At 35.7% G+C, this 23,257-nt stretch overlaps 1 protein-coding gene across 1 annotated transcript in view; it reads left to right on the top strand.

Moving 5' to 3' along the window:
• The window catches only part of ANTXR1 (ANTXR cell adhesion molecule 1), a 303,869-nt gene that overhangs the window by 206,835 nt on the left and 73,777 nt on the right, over positions 1-23,257 (top strand). Inside the window, exons 16-17 of the mRNA XM_074207912.1 lie at positions 1,519-1,686; positions 14,309-14,389. Of these exons, the coding sequence (XP_074064013.1) occupies positions 1,519-1,686; positions 14,309-14,389 (249 nt within the window). The remainder of the gene's footprint in view (positions 1-1,518; positions 1,687-14,308; positions 14,390-23,257) is intronic.

Below are 23,257 nucleotides of genomic sequence, written 5' to 3'. Positions count from 1 at the left end.
ATGACATCTTAGAAAATATCAAATCATGAGGCAAATGTGGCACAATATAAAATAGCAAAAAAAAAAACCAGTCACAGGCTACATTTGTTTTGAACGTGATATAGAAAACACAGATTGTGTGAAGACCCACAAGGCAGTAATTTCTACAAAGATAAGAACCTTTTCAAGCTCCATCTGGTAGATGGCTCCAGTTTAAGGAGTATATAGTGAGGTGGTCTCTAACCTAGACCTTGGACAACAAATCCAGGGATCCAGCAACCTTACTTTTCTCTACATTTTTAACCAGAGACTAGGTATCAGCTGCTATAGTTGGGCTGCCCATATTCACAGATAGCAACCTGTGAGGAAAGGACCATAGGAAGTATAGCATTATAATTCTATTCCCATACACATCCAATTGCAAATTTCTTGCCCCATACTCCCACGATCTTCTGTTCCTTTTCTTCTCCTTGTTCCCAAAGTCATAAGGAATAACAGAATCGGGGAATATGCTATTATTAGAGCAACTAATTTGTAAAGCAGGGAGGCAGCAGGTAGTGATGGCCATTAGAGCCCACCAGCCTCCTTTCCTTCCTGAAACTTTTTTAGGGAAACCATAAAAGCATGGCCAATCCAAAAGACTGGACTAATGTTCCAAAGGGATCACTGAGGAAACAATAGACAGACTGTTGGACCTGGAATCTGGAATCCTTTCCCAGAGTTCAAATCTGGCTTCAGACACTTACTAGATGTGAGAACCTGGGCAAGTCACTTAACCTTCTTTGCCTCAGTTCCTTATGAGTCAAATGAGCTGGAGAAGGAAATAGCAAACCACTATCTCTGTCAAGAAAACCTTAAATGGAGTCATGAAGAATCAGACATAACTGAAACTTCTGAACTACAATGTTGCAAAATTGTCCCTTTTTTGTAGAGCTGTGTTGGCCAGAATGAGAATGAAAGAGTCAGATGTCTCTGAGCAGCAGAGAATGAATCTGAAGAGTTCACTAAATTTCTTTCCTTTCTGTTGTGCATATCCCTAGGGAACCTACTACAAGCTTCTGGAGGTTTTAGATACCACATAATGGGAATTGATTACAAATGTTTGTCAAACCTATGATGGTTAGGGTCCCACCAAGCAGGACCTCAATAGCCCTGGAGAATAACCATACTGCACTGAAAGGGTTTCTTCCCTTCCTGCTATCTCCAAATGTCAGAATAATCTATATCTATAGATTACTTCTATCTAATTTACAACATGCTTCATATACACAGGGGTTGTTGTATGGAAAATACATAGAAGCTGGTATTATTTTCCCAACTTTATAGATAAGAAACTGGGAATAAGAGAAATAAAATAACTTTCATGATCTCCCAGGCAATAAAAATGTCAGAGAAGAGTCAGACCTAGAGCTAATTCCAGATATCTTTCTATAGGGAGCAGACCGACATATTCCCATTTGTTTGCCGAGTCAGCCCCTAGCTCCCCAAACCAAGAGGCTTCTAAAGGCAACGGTTGTCTGTTTCTGTTTCTTTCTTAAGGTTCGGTGGGGAGAAAAGGGATCCACAGAAGAAGGGGCCAAGCTAGAAAAGGCCAAGAATGCCCGTGTCAAGATGCCAGAGCAGGAATATGAATTCCCCGAGCCTCGAAATCTCAACAACAACTTACGCAGGCCATCTTCTCCCAGGAAGTGGTATTCTCCAATAAAGGTATTTTTCAGTTAATATATAGCATAGGAATATAAGAACTGCTACAGATGTTTCCTCAGTCCCAGAACTCAATCTATTATGGTGATATTAGTACATTTTGTAGAGAGGTTGCCTTTCATGGCATCAATGCATTTGCCTCAAATAGTCCTCCATAGCAACATTTAGTTGCCCATTATGGATCCACTATTCAGTCAGTCAATTAGCATCAACTAGCATTCAGTCAGTCAACAATTTATAATTATTAATCTTTATTATAATAGTTATAATGATAAATAACCATTAGAATATGTATAATGAATGATTTCATTGTTATTGTTAACGTTTATTATTAATGCAATGTAGATAACATTACTAGAGGAAGCAGCATTTCTATAATAAAAAGTAAGAGTCTCATGCTACCTTGTCTCAGTCAGCTCATCTCAAGTCCTAGTCAATACAGTGAAAAGGTAGAAAGCACTTTGGAGATCATCATTTTCTATGTGAGAAAAATGAAGTTTACATAGAGAAGAAAGACTTACCCAAGGCCACGTTGTTATTAAATAGCAGAATTTGGATTTTAATCTAGCATTTCTGATTTTTAGCATGTTCCCTTTCTAATAAACTATAATTGGGTTTATTCTAAGTATCCTCTTTTAAAAGACAAACATTGGGGTAGCTAGCTAGGTGGCACAGTGGATAGAGCACTGGCCCTGGAGTCAGGAATACCTGAGTTCAAATCCACCTCAGATACTTAATAATGGCCTAGCTATGTGATCTTTGGCAAGTCACTTAACACTATCGCCTAAAATAAATATTTTTTTAAAAAGACCTTGATAAGACAGAATATATCCAAAGGCAAACTTCTATAATCATGGGGAAATTCAAAAGCATTCCATTTAATAATGGATATGACAGGAAATGGAGATACTTAACACAGAAAAAGACTTAGAGAAGGATGAGATCCCTCTTTTCATTCATTTGAAGGCTCTTATACACAAAAAAGGAAGCAAATTTATTGTGTTGCTCTAAATGAACCAGTAATACTTTTATCCTTATAACCTAGTGCCTAGCACCGTCCCATAGTAGACAATTTATAAATGTTTGCTGATTAATAGACTAAGTGACCAATGACATTAATGAGGGTGATATCTTGACTTACATGTGAATTGGATTTAAGTGAGGCAAAGTTGAATGAAAACCTCAGTCTTGTTCTTTCCTCCAGGCATAGAAGTTCAATGAATGGAAAGGGAAAAGTCCAGGGGAATGTCAATGACCCAGGATGCAGTGGATGACATCTTTCTAAATTAAGATTCTTCTCAGATCTCAGTTTATCTGACCATGTCCATTCAATGAATAAGGGCTAGGTAAGAAGAGGTTAGGTAGAGGTAATAATTATGAACAATGTTATCTAGGAACTTGGTCCAGAAAGGAAAGAGAGATAGAGACCTATAACTTGATGGGATAGAAAGAACTGATTCTCAATTGATTCTCAGGAAAGTTTGGATTCTGAAAATTATGCACTTTAATTGCTCTCTGGACTTTGGAGAAGAAACCTTGATATATCAAAGTACAATACTATGTCCAGGCAGCAGTTATAGAGATAAGTTTCCTGCACAAAACAGAACTCTTCCCAAATTGGAGTACTGTTGCGTAACCCACCTCATCCCACCCAATAATTCATGTTTTTTAGTTTAACTTCTCCAAATCATCTTCAAATCTGTCATATCTTTTCTGTTACTAGGAGAGGATAAGCAGGAAGAATGTACAGAATACAATTTATACCCAGATTCTTGAGAAAGTCAAAAAAAAGTTGGTAACATACAAAGAAAAGTTAGAGAATAACTCTCATGAAAGTGAAAAAACAATAGTTTTGGAGTCAAAGGACCTGTGTTTGAATCCAAGAATCCAGGCTTTGCTGTTTACTACCTGGGTGATTATGGGCAAATCATTTAACTTCTCCAGGTCTCAGTTTCCATCCCTGAAAAAGGGATGAGGTAGATGATTTCAAAGGCCTCTTCCAACTCTTAAGACTCCATGCCAACTTGTACTTCCTCCAATCCTTAGAATCCCTGGCTTTATTCAGGGCTCTCCCATTGAAAGTTATGCCTTATCCCCTTGTTTTTTAGTACTTACTCCTTTCTCCCTAAATTAACTTTATATATCTATATAAATGTACATATATATATTCGCTTATGTTCATGTAATATATCCCCCAAAACATTTAAGGTCTTTAAGGATAAAGATTGCTTTTTTGTTCTACCTTTGTATCTCCAGTATCTAGCAATAACTTATAGTTAGTGTTGAATAATTACTTGTTGGATTGAATTGGATTGAGTATTCTCTACACTGATGAAATCACAGTTCATACCAAAAATAAAGTGAAATTCAAGATGCAGCCACATAGAGTGGAAAGAATGCTAAGCTTGGATCCGGGCCATCTGTGTATGAATTCTAGCTCTGTCATTTATTAGTTACATAACCACGGGCAATTTATTTAACCTCTTGGAGCCTCAGTCTCCTCATCTACAAAATGGAGATAATGAAAATTGCCCTGCCAACCTGATTGTTAAGAGGAAATCATTTTGTAAACTTTAAAGAGGAGCAAGAGGAGAACAGGGAGATAATATGCCACAAAAATCCAGAGAGAACACCATATCATGGAGGAAGGGGGTGGTCGAGAGTGTCTACTGATGCCAAGTGATCAATGAGGTTCAAGACTGAGAAAGAAACCATTGGATTGAGCAGCATAGAGAACTGGTATTTTGGAAAATACTGGTAAGTAACGAGGTCAGAAGCCAGATTACAAGGTGCTGATAAAGGACTCAAAGAGCCTGTCAAGAAGGACAGACAACTTTTCCCAGGAGTTTCATTTTAAAACAGAGAAAAGACCCATAGCCTGAGAGGATGGTAGAATCAAAAGAAGTTTCCTAAAGATGGAAGAGATAAGGACCTATTTGTAAGCAGGAGGAAAATAAACAGTAGATAAGAAAAGATTCAAAATTAAGGGGGAAAAGAGATGAGTTCCTTCAAGAGATAGGAAGGAATCAATGGAATAAGTGGAGAGGCTAATATTGGGAAAAAATTTGCCACCTCATCTTCCAATACTGTAGCAAAACTGGGGGGGAGGGAGTGGGAGAAGAGGAAGGGGTAAGGTTGAGGTGACAAAGGGTAGGAGACTGTATTAGATGGCTTCATTTTTTCAGAAAGTATGAGACAAAGTTTTCCCCATTAATGCAGATCTTATTTTATTTAGCCTTCTATGCCTTAATAGATAGTCTTCCTGACTTTCCTAGACCAAAAAAGAAAAAAACATCATATAATTGCCAATATTCTGCTGATAAATCTCTCTGCTCTTGACTGGGGTGGAGGCAGTGGGAAATTCTTCTGGAAGTGACACAGGATTCTTACAGCCTCTATCAGTGGTGCATGTAATCTGGTTATCAAGCTGGAAAGGTTTCTAGTAGGACTTGGTTCCAGATTGATTATTTATCTCTGACCTGAGAACCAGCTTAATATTGATACATGCAACCTAAAAAAAGTCTAGATTCATTTCCCTGGTTTCATGAAATATATTTCAAGGGATGTAGAAATGTTAAGAAAAATTGCAGGATTAAAAAAAAAGACAGACTTCATTATGCAGTAGTACATAAGTCATTAATGGAACTAGCCTTTACAGCCTCTTTTTTTTTTTAAGTCTCATTTTTAAAGGTTTAAGGCGTTGAATTCTGATTGCTTTTACTCTCTTACCATTCCAATCTCCTTTGTATTTTTTTAATTGCATGACCAGGAAGTTTCCCCCTGATGTTTGGCTTGAATTTCCCTTTGCTCAGCTCCTCCACAACCCCACTTCATTTATAGCACGCCATGTCTCTGATTAAAGCAAGGCAACTCATTCCCTCTAGGTTCAGAGCAATGCCCAAGTATATGGTCATCCAGTAGATTAAAACCAGGAGAGCACTGAATTTAATAAAATCAGTTTGTGATGTTTTCCCTTCTCCAGCTAAGGACACAAATGGCATATGAATGACCAAAAAAAAGTTAATTTGCTACCCAGAAGGATAGTCTAGTTTCTAGAGTCACAACTACCCATTGCCTACTTTTATGTACAGATTCTGTAAAATTGCCTTATCTGATTTTACTCATATTCTATCTGTGTTGCCAATATGCTATCTACATACCTACCACTAAGACATTAGCCATTGTCAGGGTCTTGTACATGAATGACCACAGTAGATGTACCATATTAAGATGATATTTGATCTGCCAAAGAAATCGAAATGTTCACAGATGGGGTTGCTAATACTCAACACATTTTCTCCCTTCTCCAGTAACTTATTAGTATTGTGCCAATTCATTTAAAAAAGAGAGAGAATTCACATTCTTTCAAATATTCAACAAGTTCATAACTTTGTAGTCTAATTTTGTACATTTAAGGGGAAAATCTAGTCAGAATAATTCACCATAGAGCATGGCATATTAAATTCAGATTTTAACCAATAGTTATAGGTCAAAGTCCTACTTTCCTACCATCCCCCCATCTTTAAAATGTTAGACTAATTTCACTATCTACCAAGAAAGGTTGACAAAGTGAAAGTAAGAAAAATATATCTGTGACCCGAAGAGACACAAGATACCAATGACAGTGAGCCAATGTGTTCGAAATAACAACTGGAGGAGTACTTCATTTGCATAGGGAAAAGGAATGAACCTGGAGTCAAGAAAACCTTGGCTCTGTTTCTGGTTCTATCATTGATTTGATTTGTGACCTTAATCAGATTGACTAACTTGCCCAAGGTTATGCACAGGTACATATTTAGTAAAAAAAAAAAAAACATAAAAGATTTAGCATACAATTAGAACAATTCATTACTAAACTGTTTTAACAACTAACAGAAAATCAAAAAAGAAGGGCAACATAAATGACCTCAACACTGATTATAATAATGTTCTTCAGAATTTTAACCAGTGAAAATTAAATGCCTCAATAAGGAGATCAAAACAGCTCAGAAAATAACTCAATCAAGAAATATCTATCACGCATGCCAGAGAGAAAGATACTTTCCAAAGGCACTAGTGAATTGGGAGGTTAACTCATTTGTAAAATTTTACAAAGAAACATAGTGGATAATTATGAATAGAGTCATCTAATAAGCCATAGAAAAACAATGAAGCTTAAATAAAACTTAGCAAAACATTCATCTGAGTATTCAAAGTCATTCCAAGGTCATTTAAGTATGAAAATAGAAGATAAAAATTAAAAATAATGCATAAAAACATTTAGAACAATTTTTTTTATTTTTTAAATCTATTTTTAATTTATCTAAGGCAATAGGGCAATAAGTGACTTGCCCAAGGTCATACAGCCAGGCAATTAGTAACAGTCTCAGGTTGGATTTGAACTCAGGTTCTCCAGACTCCAGGGCCGATGCTCTAGCCACTGCACCACTTAGCTGCCCCAATTTATAACAATTTTAGAGAACAATGGATCTACCATATTTAGACCCTAGCATCAGACTTAGATGTGCTTATGGGGGGGGTACAAATTGCACTAAAGAGAAGAAAAATGTAAAGGATACATAACCAAGGATATATATAAAGGAGATTCATGCTGGAAGTGACACAGTTGTGAGGGAGATATGGAGTAGGTGTAGAAGATATCTGAAGGAGGGGGAAAATACCAAAGACTTTTTTTTAAACCAGAATTCATTAAAATCATAAAAGGCAACCAAGAGAACATAAATTATTACCAACCATATTATAAGTGAACTCTACCAACTATATACACAAATTAATCAAAATAAAGTTATCTCAGGACATCCTTATCTCAGGACATCATTACTACTTTATAATTGGTAAAAGATATTAAATTATTGTTGCTTAATTTCTTGAAAGTATTTGATTCAGGAGAATAAAATACTACATAAAAAGCTCTTTTACAACAAAATGTACTCCCATTCATATATGAAAATCAATCGAGATTCCTTGAAAGATCTAACAGGAATGACCCTGTTCAGTAACCCTCTGATAATAAATATCAAGGTCAGTATTTAACAAGGAGATGTGTACTTGCCAAAGGATTCTCTTCTTTGATATAGGAGACCCAGCAAAGAGACATTCCTAGTGGATTGGATGATAAAGTCCTCCCTGAATGCCCCTATTTGTGGATAACATTGTGCTGATAGCATCAAGACCCAAAACATTGCACAACCTCCTAAAAGGGACCCATAACAATTCAAAGGAGTTTGACCTAACTACAGAGAAAAGATCAAGTATATGAAGGCTATCTATTATTCAGATGGCAACATTAATTTTGGTGGACAAACTAGAGAGCTTTGGGACTAGAACTGAACAACAGGAAGGGGAGGGGACCTATTTTCTTTCAGAAAATTGCAAAGTTCCTTTAAAATGATCCTATGTCTCCCATGAAAGCAATGCCTCCATCTTCTTATATTTATGAAGTTGTTTTTTTTGAACCCCAAAATTCATCTTTATCCTTATTGAATGTCATTATTAAGAAATCTGGGCCTGTTTCAAGTACCACCTCTAAAACATACTGGCTTTGTGGACCTGAGTAACTCACTTAATCTATAAATGCTTTAGACCAGAAATATCAAATACTAAGCTGCTGGCAACACTCCTAAGTACCTCCCTAACTAAATTAAAATGAAATTGGGAAAAATTTAACAAAAGAAATAAGAATGCAGTAAAGTTTAGATAATGTTAAATTGTGTTTTCTAAGTCAATATGCAGCCCACAGGGATCCATTTCTATTTTAGTATGATGCCACTGGAGTAGACAATTCTCTGACTATTAAATTGAAGAGAAAGTGGCAACCTGCATTGAGAGAAGGAAGAATCTAAAGAAATTGCAAGGAAAATTATGTAAGTTAAGAAAATTTTAGAAATTTCAGCAGATTCTTCTGATTTATTTTCAAAACTAAGTGAAGTAGTTTATGCATCCAGTATTAATCTGGACATAATCTATCGAATTCCTTCTCATCTTTCAAAATTTAGCCTAATTTCTACCTTTTTGTAAGGTGAGCCTAACCTGGGTCTAGGGCATTTTAAAACTATGTGACAGGATTACTTCTAATTCCTCTAAAAAAATTTTAAATGCTGACAACCCTTGGCATGCAGTGGTCTATTAATATGCCTGATAAGAAATGAGAATGTGTGGCTCTTTGCCTAAAAAGGTCTAAGGATATAGGCTTATAGAAGGATTACCAGACTACTGAAAACTTTTTATAATCCTACTTAGCTACTGGTTATTAAAATTCATTGAATAAGTCACCTCCAAGCATAGCACCCAAGAAAAGAATAGATCATTTAAAAAAGCTTAAGTGTTTTGGAAGGTTTAACTAAGGAAAGTCTTCTTGGACAATGCAGCTGCTGAGCTAGGTTTTGAAAGATGAGCTAGATCAAGAAGATGGAGATTAGGGGAAGCATAAGGAAGAGTAAAACAAAGCTGAAGAAATTTATAAGGGATATATATATATATACATATATATATATATATACACATGTGTACATATACATGTGTGTATAAGCAAAGGCATGGGATGGGGGAAATAAGCTATAAACAAGGGACAGAGTAAAATCTAGTTTTTTTTAGGACATGGAGAAGGGATTAATATAAGCAAAGGGCAGAAAAGGAGAGTGGAGTAACATAGAGAAGAGTCTTTTGAACATCAGGTTAGAGTTTGAAGGGAGAGGGTGAGGCACAACAGAAAGATCAGTGGTCTATATGATATTGGGTAAGCCACTTCAATTTTTTGGTCAAAAAACAAATGGAGTAGGGCTAAGTTTTGTCATTTCTCATGAGTTTAATTATGATCTTTATGTATGTGATTCAGAGATCTATATCTTCATCCCAAGTCTTTTTTCCCTGAACTCTTAATTCTATTATCACCTACTGTCTCCTGGGCATTTTAATCAAGATGTGCCAGATGTATCTGACTCAACAATTCCAAAACTGACTTCATTATCCATCCCCCAAATTCTCCCTCTTTCCAAACTTTGCTATTTCTATTGAAGGTACCATCATTCTTTCAATCCTCAAGGTTTGTAACTTCAGTACTGTCCTTGACACTCTCTCTCTCTCTCTCTCTCTCTCTCTCTCTCTCTCTCTCTCTCTCTCTCTCTCTCTCTCTCTCTCTCTCTCTCTCACACACACACACACACACACACACACACACACACACACACACACACATGCAGACTCCATATATCTAATTAGTTGCCAAATTTTGCCATTTTTACCAAGGCAATATCCCTCATATCCAACTCCTTTTCTCTATTCCTATAGATTCCATCATACTTCAGCCATTATTACACCTTGTCTTATCTACTGCTATGACCTCTTAATTTATATCCCTGCTACTTTCAACCATCCTCCCCATAGCTATTAAAATAATGTTCCTTAAACTCTGAAATGGCTATGTCATGCTACTGTACATAACAAATTCCAATGATTCCTTATAGCCTCTAGGGGAAAAAAATAAAAATTCTTCTATTTTCTTTTTGGTGAAGCATTTAGAGGTGTGACTTTCCGAGGGTCGCACAGCTAGTAAGTGTAAAGCATCTAAATTCAGATTTGAACTTAGGTCCTCCTGACTCCAGGGCCAGTACTCTATTCACTGTACAACCTAGCTTCCCCTCGTCTGTTTTTTTTTAAAACCATTAGCAACTTAATGCCAGACTAACTTTTACACACTCTGTGATTAGTCAACTAGGCCTTTATGCTGTCTTCACACACAGCATTCCATCTTTTTGCTTCTGTGCCTTTGAACTGATCATCAACCATACCTGGAGGGTACCCCCTCCTAGTCTCTTCCTTATTGAATCATTTATTTACTTTAAATAAATGTGCGTTCAGGTTATGTGAGTTCACCTTCTACCTGATGCCCTTCCTTATCCTCAACTGATAGTTGAGGCCCTCCTTCACTAGCTTGTATGTTTTTGAAATTTAGTTATTTTGTATATAAAGTATTATATTTGATATAAGTATAATATTATATGCATATATTACATATATATATATATATATACATATACATATACACACATACTGTCTCCCTGATAAAAGAAAACTTATTGAGAGGAGGAATTTTTTCATTATTTGAAAACCCAGTGTCTAGTACAATGTAGCAAAATGTCTAATTAAGATCACTTTACATGGGGCAGTTAAGTGAGGCAGAGAATAGAGCACCAGCCATGCAGTCAGGAGAACCTGAGTTCAAACTTAGCATCAGACACTTAATTATTACCTAGCTGTGTGATCTTGGGCATTGTAAAAAAAACAAAAAAATTAAAAAAATATACCACTTGCAGCTACAATATTTACTGCTAAGTACTGAGGTGAGGATACAACTACAAAAAGAAGAAAGTTTCTGCTCATAAGGAGGTTACATTCTAATAAGAGACAACACATAAAAATGGATAGGGAAGGGTGTTTTGATTTAGAAAGTAACTGGAATGACCCCTGTTCAAGGAGAACTAGCACCCATGATGTGAGGGCTTTTTTAGGGCTGCTCATCTACTTTGGGGTTCACTTGATTCCCCTCCCCACTCTGACCTGTGACTCCAAGAAGCTGTAGCATTCACAGCAGCAGCAAACCATTGAAGAAAGATGAAAGTAACTGATAGGCCCTATCAGTGAATTAGGGGGATATTTAGCCCAAGCATGGGAAGACTTGGACAGATAAGAACAATTTGTTCCAATGGATATGAAGGTAGGCACTGTGGAGAACTTAGAGTTTAATCAGATATCAAAGACCCAAGGTCATCCACTGCATCTCAGGTCATCACTATTCAACCTGACTTTTATCCTGCCACTGGACTTTACTGATGCTGGAAGAGAAAAGTTAACAATTTTTTTTTAACTTTGCTTCATTTAAAACCAATTCACTCAAAAACCAAGATGCCACCCATGATATCATTTGTCTTCTTCAAAAATGGACAAACAACAGCAGGGAAAATAAATAAAGCCCTTTCAAAAATAATGGTAGTATTTATTTGTTACTATTTTTAATGTTTCTTCTAAATATATAATTTTATTATTTTTTAATTCAAATTTCAAATCCTTCCCCCCCCTTCATTGAGAAAGCAAGAAATTTGATATAGGCTATATATGTACTATCTTCATTATTATTCTTAAGGCATGAGAAATTTTCTGACCTGGAGGAGGCAGACTAGAGAGTATACATGAAGCAGCAGAGTCATGTCAAGGAAAATGTTCCGAGTAGTAAATCAGATGGAATGGATGTATGGTCTGAGATCTGGGACTGGCTAGACACAGTGAGCCACAAGCTCCCTAGGCAGGAGAGCAAAAAACTCCTGGATAGTGGTTTAAAAATTAAGTGTCTTGAGTCATTCCAGGTCATGGCCTCAGGAGATCTGGTTGGACAAAGGCAACAGAAGCAAAGGCAATAGCAAGTACAGGCTTAGGGGGAGGGCGGATAGTCAGATGCATCACTTTAAACACATCTCCTTCTGGAGATGATAAAATTTGATTACACTTCAGGTCCCATGATAGAAACTACAATGGTCCTTAGGGCTTCTTGGAAAATTTCCCAGCTATTTCAGGGAAATCCAGCCTAAGACTTTGCATGCCAAGAAAAAAGTTTGCAGCCATCAGTATATGGGTGACATTACAGTGATGCCAGAATTGAGAAGATATCAAAAGGACTTTTTCTGAAATTTTTCTGTAATATCATATGATGATAGGAATTGGTAGAATTCTTAAGTAAAGCTTCAGAAAATCCCCTTTCTCCTAATCAATTAAAAAATAAACACCATTTTTCCCCTGCCCTTCAGTGCAGTTGAATATAGCAGTGAAAAAAAGGATAAGGAGACATCCTTTAGGGACCTCCTTTCTAGTCCTGACTCTAATTTATTCTCCATTGCCTTTTTGCATTTTCCCCATGAAAATGAGGGTCCCATACATGACCAATTTTCAAGGGTGCAAGTACCTATGAATTGAGAACATTTGAACTATGTTGGTATTATATGGGTATTATATGCACTATTTTAAAGATAGGTTTATTTTTAAGAGTCACTGGGACCTTTGATACCACTCAGCAATTTCTTTTAATAAATTGGTACAATTAATTGGTAAGTGGACACCACAATTCTCTCCATCATGGCTTTTAGCTCTGGCTTTGGGAAGCCCTCAACTGCTAGCTTAGCAGGAAGTACTTCAGCAAAAATTATAATCTCAAAATTGCATTCAAATTGCTTATAAAACAAGTAAAAGATTGTCTTCAATGCAATAAGTATTTATTTAACACCTGCAGTATACAGGTAATTATATATTTATCTGAGTTAGATTATTCCAACACACTTAGTCTGAGATAATGAACCTCCAATTATTTCCCACCTACTTATCCACATACCTATCTACTTACAGGTATTGTATAAAGTGTACCAAGCAAAAAGGGGGGGGGGGCTGATTCTTAGCACATAACACTCTGGGAGATCTTAAACAAGTCATTTCTCTAGATCTGTTTCCTCATTTATAAAACAAGTTGGAATAGATTATTTCTAAAGTATTTTCCAGTTGTGACTTTCTATGAATCCATGACCATATGATTTGTAAGATCTATCAGAAAACCAGACATTTTTACTAGATGTGCCCCAGGCTTGGAATTCACTCCTTCCTCATTGTCATCTCCTGACTTTCCTGACTTTGTTCAGATTTCTGCCAAAAAACAAAACCAAAAAAACAAACAAAAAATAAAAAGACACCCTACCCTCTATATTGTACAGAAAACCTTTCTAGCTCTCCTTCAATGTCAGCTCTCTCCTCTCTCTCTCTCTCTCTCTCTCTCTCTCTCTCTCTCTCTCTCTCTCTCTCTCTCTCTTTCTCTCTTCTTGAGTTTCTACAATATATCCTATAGCTTGTTTGTACATAGTTATCCATGTCTCTTCCATTAGACTGTGAGCTCTCAGAAAGAAGAGACTTTTTTCCACCTTTCTTCATAACCCTAACCCTTAGCAGTGTCTGACGCATACTAAATAAATGCCTATTAAATGCTTGTTGACTTGATCTATAGACCTTTCCATTCTAACATTCAATGATCAATGACCTTATCTTATATAAGAAGTTCTTTCCAAAACCCTTTAATTCTATTTCCCTCCTTTTATTGACTTACTCTAATTTATTGTCTTCATTTTGTTTGTATATTGTTATTCCAATGTTGCTTCCTCAATTAGACTATGAGGTTTTTGAAAGCAGATGCTATCTTTCTCTATCCTTTGTATCTCCAGTTCTCAGCACAGTGCTTAGCACACAGTAGGGACTTAAAAAAATTCTAATAAGTCATTAAAAAGTTTCCTCAACCCTAAAATAAAGAAAAGTGTTCTCAGTGATTAAAAAAAGTCCTTTCTAGCTCTCATATCTGTGATTTGATTTTTCAGCAATCTTCATAATAGATTATGTTTTTGTCCATTGTTCCTAGAAACTCAACAGAATGAATCAAGGGAGACAGAGACACTGAACAGTTCTATTTCCTCATAAAAGATGATAGCACCATCTGCGATTTGAGTTGTTAGTCCAGTGTATTCCCCATTACTGAAGAACAATGGCTAGAGTTCCACGTGCAATGGTCACTATTCATCAGTAAATACATTTGTTCTCTTTACAGGGAAAACTGGATGCCTTCTGTGTCCTGATAAGGAAAGGTTATGACCGGGTTTCAGTGATGCGCCCACAGCCTGGTGATACGGTAAGATTATGTAACAAGACTCAGTCTACTATATATTTCTGTGCTTGCATGTAAGCACATACACAAACAAAATCTCTCTCAAGGAATAACCTCAGTACTTCAGATACATGCTTCCATTTGTTTTGTCAGTTGCCATTGTTTTGAATCAACCATTTTGAAAAGTATTGATTCCATTGGGACATTTTGCTTTCTTGAAGGGGAATGGGGGGGTGGTGTTCAGTGTCCTAAGAATTGAGATCACCATCATATGGATGAAATAAATTAATCAATTGTCCACTTTAAAGAGAGTTGTTCATTAAACTGTACAAACCTGAACAGGAAAATTCAATAAATGCTGACATTCTTTAATGCCATACCAAGTGTTCACTTCATAACCAAAAAATTTGAAAATTCCAATAAAATTTTCTATATTATGGCAATATATCTATATATGGATGGAAATATATACATATTATATATTATATACAGAGTACTATATTAGAAATATAATGGGGCGGCTAGGTGGTGCAGTGAGGGGTTGCTAGGTTGCGCAGTGAGGGGTGGCTAGGTGGTGCAGTGAATAAAGCACCGGCCCTGGAGTCAGGAGTACCTGGGATCAAATCTGGTCTCAGATACAATAATTACCTAGCTGTGTGGTCTTGGGCAAGCCACTTAACCCCGTTTGCCTTGCAAAAACCTAAAAAAAATAATAATACTAATATATCTTTATTATATGCTAAGCTACAATGTCTCATTGATTACTTATTTTCTCACTCTGCACTTTCAATGTCTGAGTTAAAGCTAATATAATTCATTGAAGCATATATAAGTAGACTTTTCAAAGTTCAAGGAAATCTTCCCCAAAAATTAAATTTGATTTGCATACCTAGAATCCCTAGCACCTGAAGAAAAAATCTTGTTGACTTGAGCAGAACTCTTGAGCTCTGAGTGGACATTGCAAAAGCAAGTTTAAATATAAGGAAAAAATTTGAATGATTAAAATTGACCTAAATTCAGACAGCTAAGTGGTACAGTGGATAGAGCTCTAGGCTTGGAGTCAGGAAGTTGTTCATTGTTTAGTCATTGTAGTTGTATCTGACTCTTTATGATCCCATTTGAAATTTTCCTGGTAAAGATACTGAAGTGGTTTACCATTTCCTCCTGATGTTCATTTTACAGTTGTGGAACTGAGACAGATAGGGTTAAGTGACTTGGTATCTGAAACTGAATTTGAACTCAAGATGAGTCTTCTAAGACCATTTTCTTCTCTATTTACAAACAGAGGTCAAGTGACTTGCCTTGGGCAAGTCACTTGACCTCTGTAAATAGAGAAGAAAATGGGAAGTCATTCCAGTATCTTTACCAAGAAAACCCCAGGGACAGAGGTTCACGGAATCACAGTCAGACACTGAAAGGAATGAACAACAATAGAGTTGAATATGCAGGTTTGAGAGGTAATAAGTCTGAAAACCTTCAAACAGATGTTTATATGTATATATATATATACATATATATATGTATATATATACATATATATATACACATACATACATCATGCATACATATATATTCCTACTTAGGTAAAGACAAACTGAACTAAATGTCCATTTTGAGGTCCCTTAATAACTAGAAAATTCTGTAATTCTAAAACCCATCTTCACCCTGACTTTGTTTATCATTGCTGCAAATAGCTTTAAATGAGAAATGAACATCTTTCTTGTTGCCTCTGAGGCAGCATGGTTTATTGGAAATCATGCTGAACTTAAAAGCCACTAGCTGTATGGGTATGACATTGAACAGGTCAGTTTTGAAACTTCAATTTCTTAATTTATAAAATGAAGGGATTATACAAAATGAACTCTAGGAACCCTTCTAGCTCTGGATTCTATGAGCTTGTGGTAGCTATGGATGAGATTTCTGATGCCCCTCAGCTGCTACTTTAAGAGTTTTGGGAGCTTAGTGCTGATGCCCATTAATCCCCAATATCTTTAAATGCTGTCAACTCATATCCTATGATACACAATGTTTGGGTCTGCTGGGCAAGAAACTAAGACTGTTGCACATCATGATCTAGTAGCAACTTACATGATTAAAAAACAAAACCTTATGGCTCAAAAGAAGGAAACATTTAGGATACCAAATGATAACTTACCATCAAATACAATTCTGAAATTCTAAAATACTATTTTTCACAGAAGATAGTTATCAAATGTGTTGGAAATTCAAAAGTGTGAGAATTATTTGACAGCGGGAGAATAAAACAAATTAGTTATCTAAATTAATTGAAGGAAATACGTCTTGCATGACTGTACATATATAACCTAAATCAAATTTTCTGTCTTCTTAAGGTGAGAAAGAATTTGGAACTCAAAATTTTAATAAAATAAATGTTTAAATTTTTATATGTAATAGGTAAAAAATTAAAATCTAAAAAAAATAAAGCTATCTGAATCCTTTTGCCACAGTGGGAATTATGGAATTCCTTTTATCAAGCAAATATATACCATTAAGTTATATTTACTCTCTGAATTGAATGAAATATTTATTACTGTCCCATGTGGAGGAAAAAACTGGACTTGTAAGTCTTAGAGCCTTAAAGATGGCAGTTCGAGTGCTGCTTCTAACACTTACTTGGCTGCGTAACCAAGAGCAAACTATTTAACTTCAAAGTGTCATGGCCAATTCTATAAAATTTTAAATTACTGACAATTTTTTAAAATACATTGGTGGAAAGAGTTTCCATACATAGAGTTCATCCATACTATAAAGTCCTACATCTACACTTTAAAAAAAAACAAAGAATGTGTATAGGGCTGGTAAAGGTGCTACAGGAAGGATTTATATTCAGGTAAATGTTAGAAGAGATGATCAAGTAGGTGGATTCCTACATACTAATTAGGAGAAAATGTTTTAGACTTCCCTTGCTGACAAAAAAGTTCCTCTTAATAAGAGATCATCATCTTCTATATAATTTTTTAATTTACTATTTTTTAATTTATGGAATAAAACAAACATTTCCATAACAGTACAATAAAAAAAAGATTACTACACACAAAACTGCAAGTCTGTTGTGTACAACTTGCTATTCCTTTCAAATATATAATAGTTATCATGTAGATTTCTTTACTTCCCTCCACCCCCCCAACCTAGAGATGACTTCTATTAGACAGGAATCGATATGTATAATTTAAAATTATTCTATACATTACATGTATTTATCAGTTCTTTTTCTGGATGCAGATTGTCTTTTTCTTCCTATGTCCTTTATAGTTAATTTGGGTATTTGTAATAGTCAAAATGACTTATTTGCTTTTCCTTTTAAAACAACATTGCAGGGTGACTAGGTGGCATTGGGATAGAACACCAGCCCTGGAGTCAGGAGTACCTGAGTTCAAATCTGCCCTCAGACACTTATTAATTAATTACCTAGCCATGTGGCCTTGGGCAAGCCACTTAACCCCATTGCCTTGCAAAAAAACCCCAAAAACCTAAAAAAAATTGCTGTTACTACATACAATGTTCTCATGGTTCTGTTCATTTCACTCTTCATTATTTCATGCAAGCCTTTCCATGTTTTTCTAAGAACATTGAGCTCATAATTTCTTATAGCACAGTAGTATTTATCACAATCATATACTACAACTTGTTTAGCCATTCCCCAAATGATGGACATTCCCTAGTTTTAAATTCTTTGCCAGCACAAAGAGAGTTGCTATAAACATTTTAGAGCATTTACGTTCTCTTCCTTTTTTCCTAATCATCTTTAGAAATAGACCTAGTAGTGATTTGACTTGGTCAAATTGTATAAGCATTTTGGGCATAATTACAGATTCTTTTCCAAAATGGTTGGATCAGTTCACAATTCCACCAACAATGAATGTATCCCAATTTGTTCTAACATTTGTCCCTTTTTACTTTAATCATTTTGTCCAATCTAATAGGTATAAAATGATATCTCAAGGTTGATTTAATTTGCATTTCTTTAATCAAGTATGATTGAGACCATTGTTTAATATGACTATAAATCTTTTTGATTTTTTTCATTCTTAAAATTCCTCTTGCTTGCAAGGGGCCAATAAAAAATCCTAGCAGAGTGGTAAAGTAAGCAGAGAGAAGAGAATATATATGAAAGATGTTAAAGAGGTAGAATAGTTAAGACATGAAAATTAATTGCATTTGGAGAGTGATGGAGAGTGAAAAGTTGAGAATGACTGAAATTTTGAGCCTGGGTGACTAGAAGAATGGTGATGTCTTCAATAACAATAATAAAGTCACAAAGAGGAATCGATTAGGAAGTGGGGGAGAGGGGAGATGTTGAATTTTGTTTTGGATATATTGAATTTGAAATACTTGTGGAACATGCATTTGGAAAGACTAGAATCCAAGAGAGATTGTACCAGATATAAAGGTCTAAAACATTTACTTAAAGATAATTGAATCAATGAGAGCTGGTGAGATCACCAAGAAAGAAGGTATAGGCAGAGAAAAGGACTCAGAAGACAGAATCTTAGGGCGCACTTGAATAGAAGGTGTAATAGATATGGTGACACAGCAAAAGAAATCTGACAAGTAGAAATGGAACAAAGAGAAAGCACTGTTACAAAAATCCAGAGAAGATAATACCAAAGAGTTCAAAATGCTGCAGAGAGGTCATCTGACAACTATGTGATTGCTGAGTTCTTTGGAGTGAAGTTTTATTTGAAGTATGAGATCAAAATTCATAGTATAACAAGGTGAGAAGTGTATAAGAAGAGAGGAAATGAGGGTAAACATGGAGAAGAGATATAGGATAAAAACTTGAGGGTATGTGGAGTCAAGTAAAAGATTCTTCTGTTTGTTTTATTTTGTTTTAAAGGGTGGGGTAGAGTTTTAATGTTTGTAAGCATCAGGAAAAGAATAAGAGTATCAAAAGAGACTGAAGCTTGAGAGAGGCAGAAAAACAGAAAAAAATTTCAAATCAGAAATTATGGCTTGGGAAAGCACTAACAGGTGGATTGATTGGTAGTATTGGTGAGTTTAAACAATTTTTTAGGAAGAGTGAGACAAAGGAGGACTTGGAATAATATATTTGCCTAGGGTTAGATATAGAAACTTAGAAGATAGAAGTAACTTCTATGGCTAAAATGAGATTGAGGTGATATTTCAGTTCTTCCCCCTGCCCCCCATTCTTAAATTCCATGATCTCAACTTGCATATGATGTACCATCAAAATGTGATGGGCAATTTGGGTCTCTACATATTCCTAAAACTTACCATCTGCCTAGTCCCAAGGGAAGGTAGCCTATAGAACATGGGCCATATCATCTGCAAACATTTCAGTTCAATAAACATTTATGAAATGTCTGCTTCATAATGTGTATAAAGCAGAAGCAAGGTGGCCTAGATTAAAGAAGACTGGCATCCAGAATGAGGAATACAGGTTCAAATCTTATCTTACATAGATTGGTTATGTGACTCATAGTTGTGTCAGTGGGCACAATCAATGTGCAGAGTCATTTGACATCTCAGTCCCCCTCAGGCAACTCTGTATGACTACAGGTTGCAGGTGATGACATTCATTAGTAGAGAAAATTTCCTCAAAGGGACTTCACTTTGCCAGTTACAATACAAGTTTTGTTTTGTTTTTTTTTAATGTTCAAGGATGCCATTATCATAGAGGGAAATGATAGTTGTGTAGTTTACATACAGAAGGGCAGAAAGAGACATAGAATCAGTACTTGGGTAAATATTATTTATACAAATAAGTAGTAATGGAAATAAATGGGAGATCAGCAGAATATTCTAAGTTTATTTAAGGAAAGGAGGAGTACTTTCAGCTGGAATATAGAGGAAGGATCGGGTGAGGACACACATAGAAGAGGGTACTGCAGCTAATCCTATTATTTTCCTTCCATCTTCCCTACCAAAACTTTTTTTTCTTTCATTTCCTTTTTAGCAAAATCTCATGCAAATCTTTGTTTTAGTAAACCTTCATTGGCTCTATAGTGAAAACTCTGGACTCCCCTCAGCATTGATTTATAGTGCTTGCCACATTTTCCATAAACTCCAAATGAGTAAATCTCAGCATGAGCCCTGAATAAATGAGAGTCACACGTTCTGGATTTTTCCTTTTAAAAAACTCAAAACATCATTTAATTACATTATAAATTAAGTTCTGAGTGACATGTAGCACATGTTGACCTCACAGAATCTTTTTCCTTCTGACAAAGCCTATCTGGGCTGGGTTTCTCAATTAATTAACTCATTCTCCCTGAAGATGAAGGGTAAATGCTTCACATTACAAACCAGTACTGAGTCTATTTTAAAAAGCCTTCAAGAAGTTACTGTAAGAATTAGATCTGTCCTTCCATGGCTTGGTTGTAGGAAGACATAAAAATTATATCTGTACTTCCATGGCTTGGTTGTAGGAAGACAAGAGCCTCATAGCCAGTATCCTCGATTTTCTTGGCACCTACTACCTCAGAGAAATACAGTAATGAGGTCAGTAGCAAGACTGATGGGACAGCCTGAAGCATTTATCACCATCTTTCATCTCTCTCTATCTGAGATAGGTCAGAAACCTTTGTTCCCTTGGATAAAGCCAGGAAATCTCAGCTCCAAAATGAAAGAGAAAGTATGAGGAAAAGCCTTTTTTTAAAAGGCAAAATTAGCAGCACCCTTTATTGTAAAGTAAAAATATTTAAAAATATTCTAACCATGTCAATGTAATATCACAGAATGAGATGGAGCATAAGAGAAATTTCTGCACTGCTCTATTTGCCCAAATGATACCTAGAATTTAAGGTTTTTAAGTGGATATATTTCTCTCAATTAGTGACTAACATGCCATGCTCAGGTCTGAATTAACAATTTATTTTTATTTGCCTTTTCTTGAATGCTTCCATTTAAATCACTTCACTTACATAATATAATGTAAAGAGTACTAGATTCCACGAGTTAGAAGAACTGACTTCCAGCTCAATCTGATGATTAATTTTCTTTGTAATTTGGCCTCCTTTCTCACTCTCCCAAGGTCTGAGTTTTTTTCAAATAAAAGAATAGAAAACTACATTAGAAGGACACTAGGTACCATTGTATGTAATTGGAAAACAAATAAAATATTTATATTTTTTAAAAGGAGGACACAAGGTTTTGTGATTCTTTAGGACACTGTTTCTCATCCATTATTCTGTGTAATTTGTCAGCCAACACTCCAAGACTCTTTTTAAAGCATAGTTCAAGGCCTCAGTGTTCCCATTCTTATTCCTAACTCTCAGAAAAGAATGTGATAAACAAAATAATGAGGCTTAAAAGATTGCTGAAGCTTAAAATGTGAATTTGGATGAGGATGCATTCTGACAGGGAGCAAAACCTTCAGAACAGGACAAAAGCTGTGAATGGTGGTATTTCTGATAACTTTGAGTTGTTAATGGACACATTTGGGGAAAGCAAGAGAGGCCTTCCCAGTACAGCTAAAGTCACATCATGCAGGCAGCCACCTACTCATAAAGCTGATCCTGATACTGTAAACAAAGCCTTCAACTAACTACAGAAGTATTTTGGCCACTAAAATAAGTATTCAGCATCAATACTATTGGTTATACACTTTACTCTCAGAATAACACTGGTCAATCTACCAGATCTCTCTCATCAATCAAATAGCTGAACTATTTGGTGTGTATACACCATCCATCACAGGTTTTTGCAAAAGTGAGCAGCTAGCTATTTTTGTCACAGAGAAAGGAGGTCTACTGTAGTAAAATAATCCTTTCTCTTGAAATGATTAAGAATTAGGAATTAATTTCAAAATTCCAACTATGATACACTACTCAATCTTTAATGATCAGCGATTATAGAAGGCATGATAAATCAAAAATTCTCCCTTAAACCAAGGGGTTTTTTGTTTTTGTAAAGTAATGGAGTTAAGTGGCTTGCCCAAGGTCACACAACTAATTAAGTATTAAGTGTCTGAGGCTGGATTTGAACTCAGTTACTTCTGACTCCAGGACCAGTGTTCTAGCCACTGTACCATCTAGCTGCCCCTTAAACCAAATTTAAACTTCCTTTTCTGCTATGTCATTTATCACAGCTAATAATACAAGGTTCTAATTAAAGTTCTGTCTCTTGATTTACTCTCCCATCCTGTTAATGAGGAATAAAACCAAAAAAATATCAATTACTGGAGAAAGGAAGAAGTGGTGAACAGTCTTGGGCATTTCATAAACTGGATAATTAAATGTCAGATGAGAAAGAATCAACCTTGGGTGTCAACAAGGAGAATCTTTGTTAACATCAAAGCCACAAACATCTGTTTATCATATACACACATCATCCTTTTGTTCCAGATCAACTAGCTGTATCCCCAATATTTCACATAAATAAAATTCCTCCTCTTGTAGAAAGAGTATCTTTTACAGGAAGTAATTTGTCCCATTATAAATTTCCTTTTGCAAGCATGAAAATTGTTCTTTAAGTAAGGGAATAAAGCAGAAAGTACTCAATCTGGATGCAAAAGACCAAGATTCAGGTTCTGACTGAGTAAATTACTAGTTATAAGATCTTGGGCAAGACTCGTATCCTAATTGGACTGTTTGTAAAAATAAAGACTTGACTAGGTGATCCTTAAGGTATCTTCCATTTCTTATAGTTTATGGATTTATGAGATTGTTACATGCACTGTGTCTCATTCATTGAATCAAAGGTTGGGAAAGAACATTCAGATACAGGAAGAGAGTTAGAAATGATGGGATTCAGACTGAAGCAGCATATTTTGAGGCAGTTAGGTGAAACAGTGGGAAGAGCATTCAGCCTAGAGTCAAAAAAGATCTGAGCTCAATTTTTAGCATCTGACATTAATTATTGTGACCCTAGATAAATCATTGAACTTCTGTCTGCAATCTGTAAAATGGG

The sequence above is a fragment of the Macrotis lagotis genome, chromosome 1 (genome assembly GCF_037893015.1).
Source record: "Macrotis lagotis isolate mMagLag1 chromosome 1, bilby.v1.9.chrom.fasta, whole genome shotgun sequence".
Lineage (NCBI taxonomy): Eukaryota > Metazoa > Chordata > Mammalia > Peramelemorphia > Peramelidae > Macrotis > Macrotis lagotis.
This window is presented reverse-complemented; position numbering and strand designations above follow the sequence as displayed.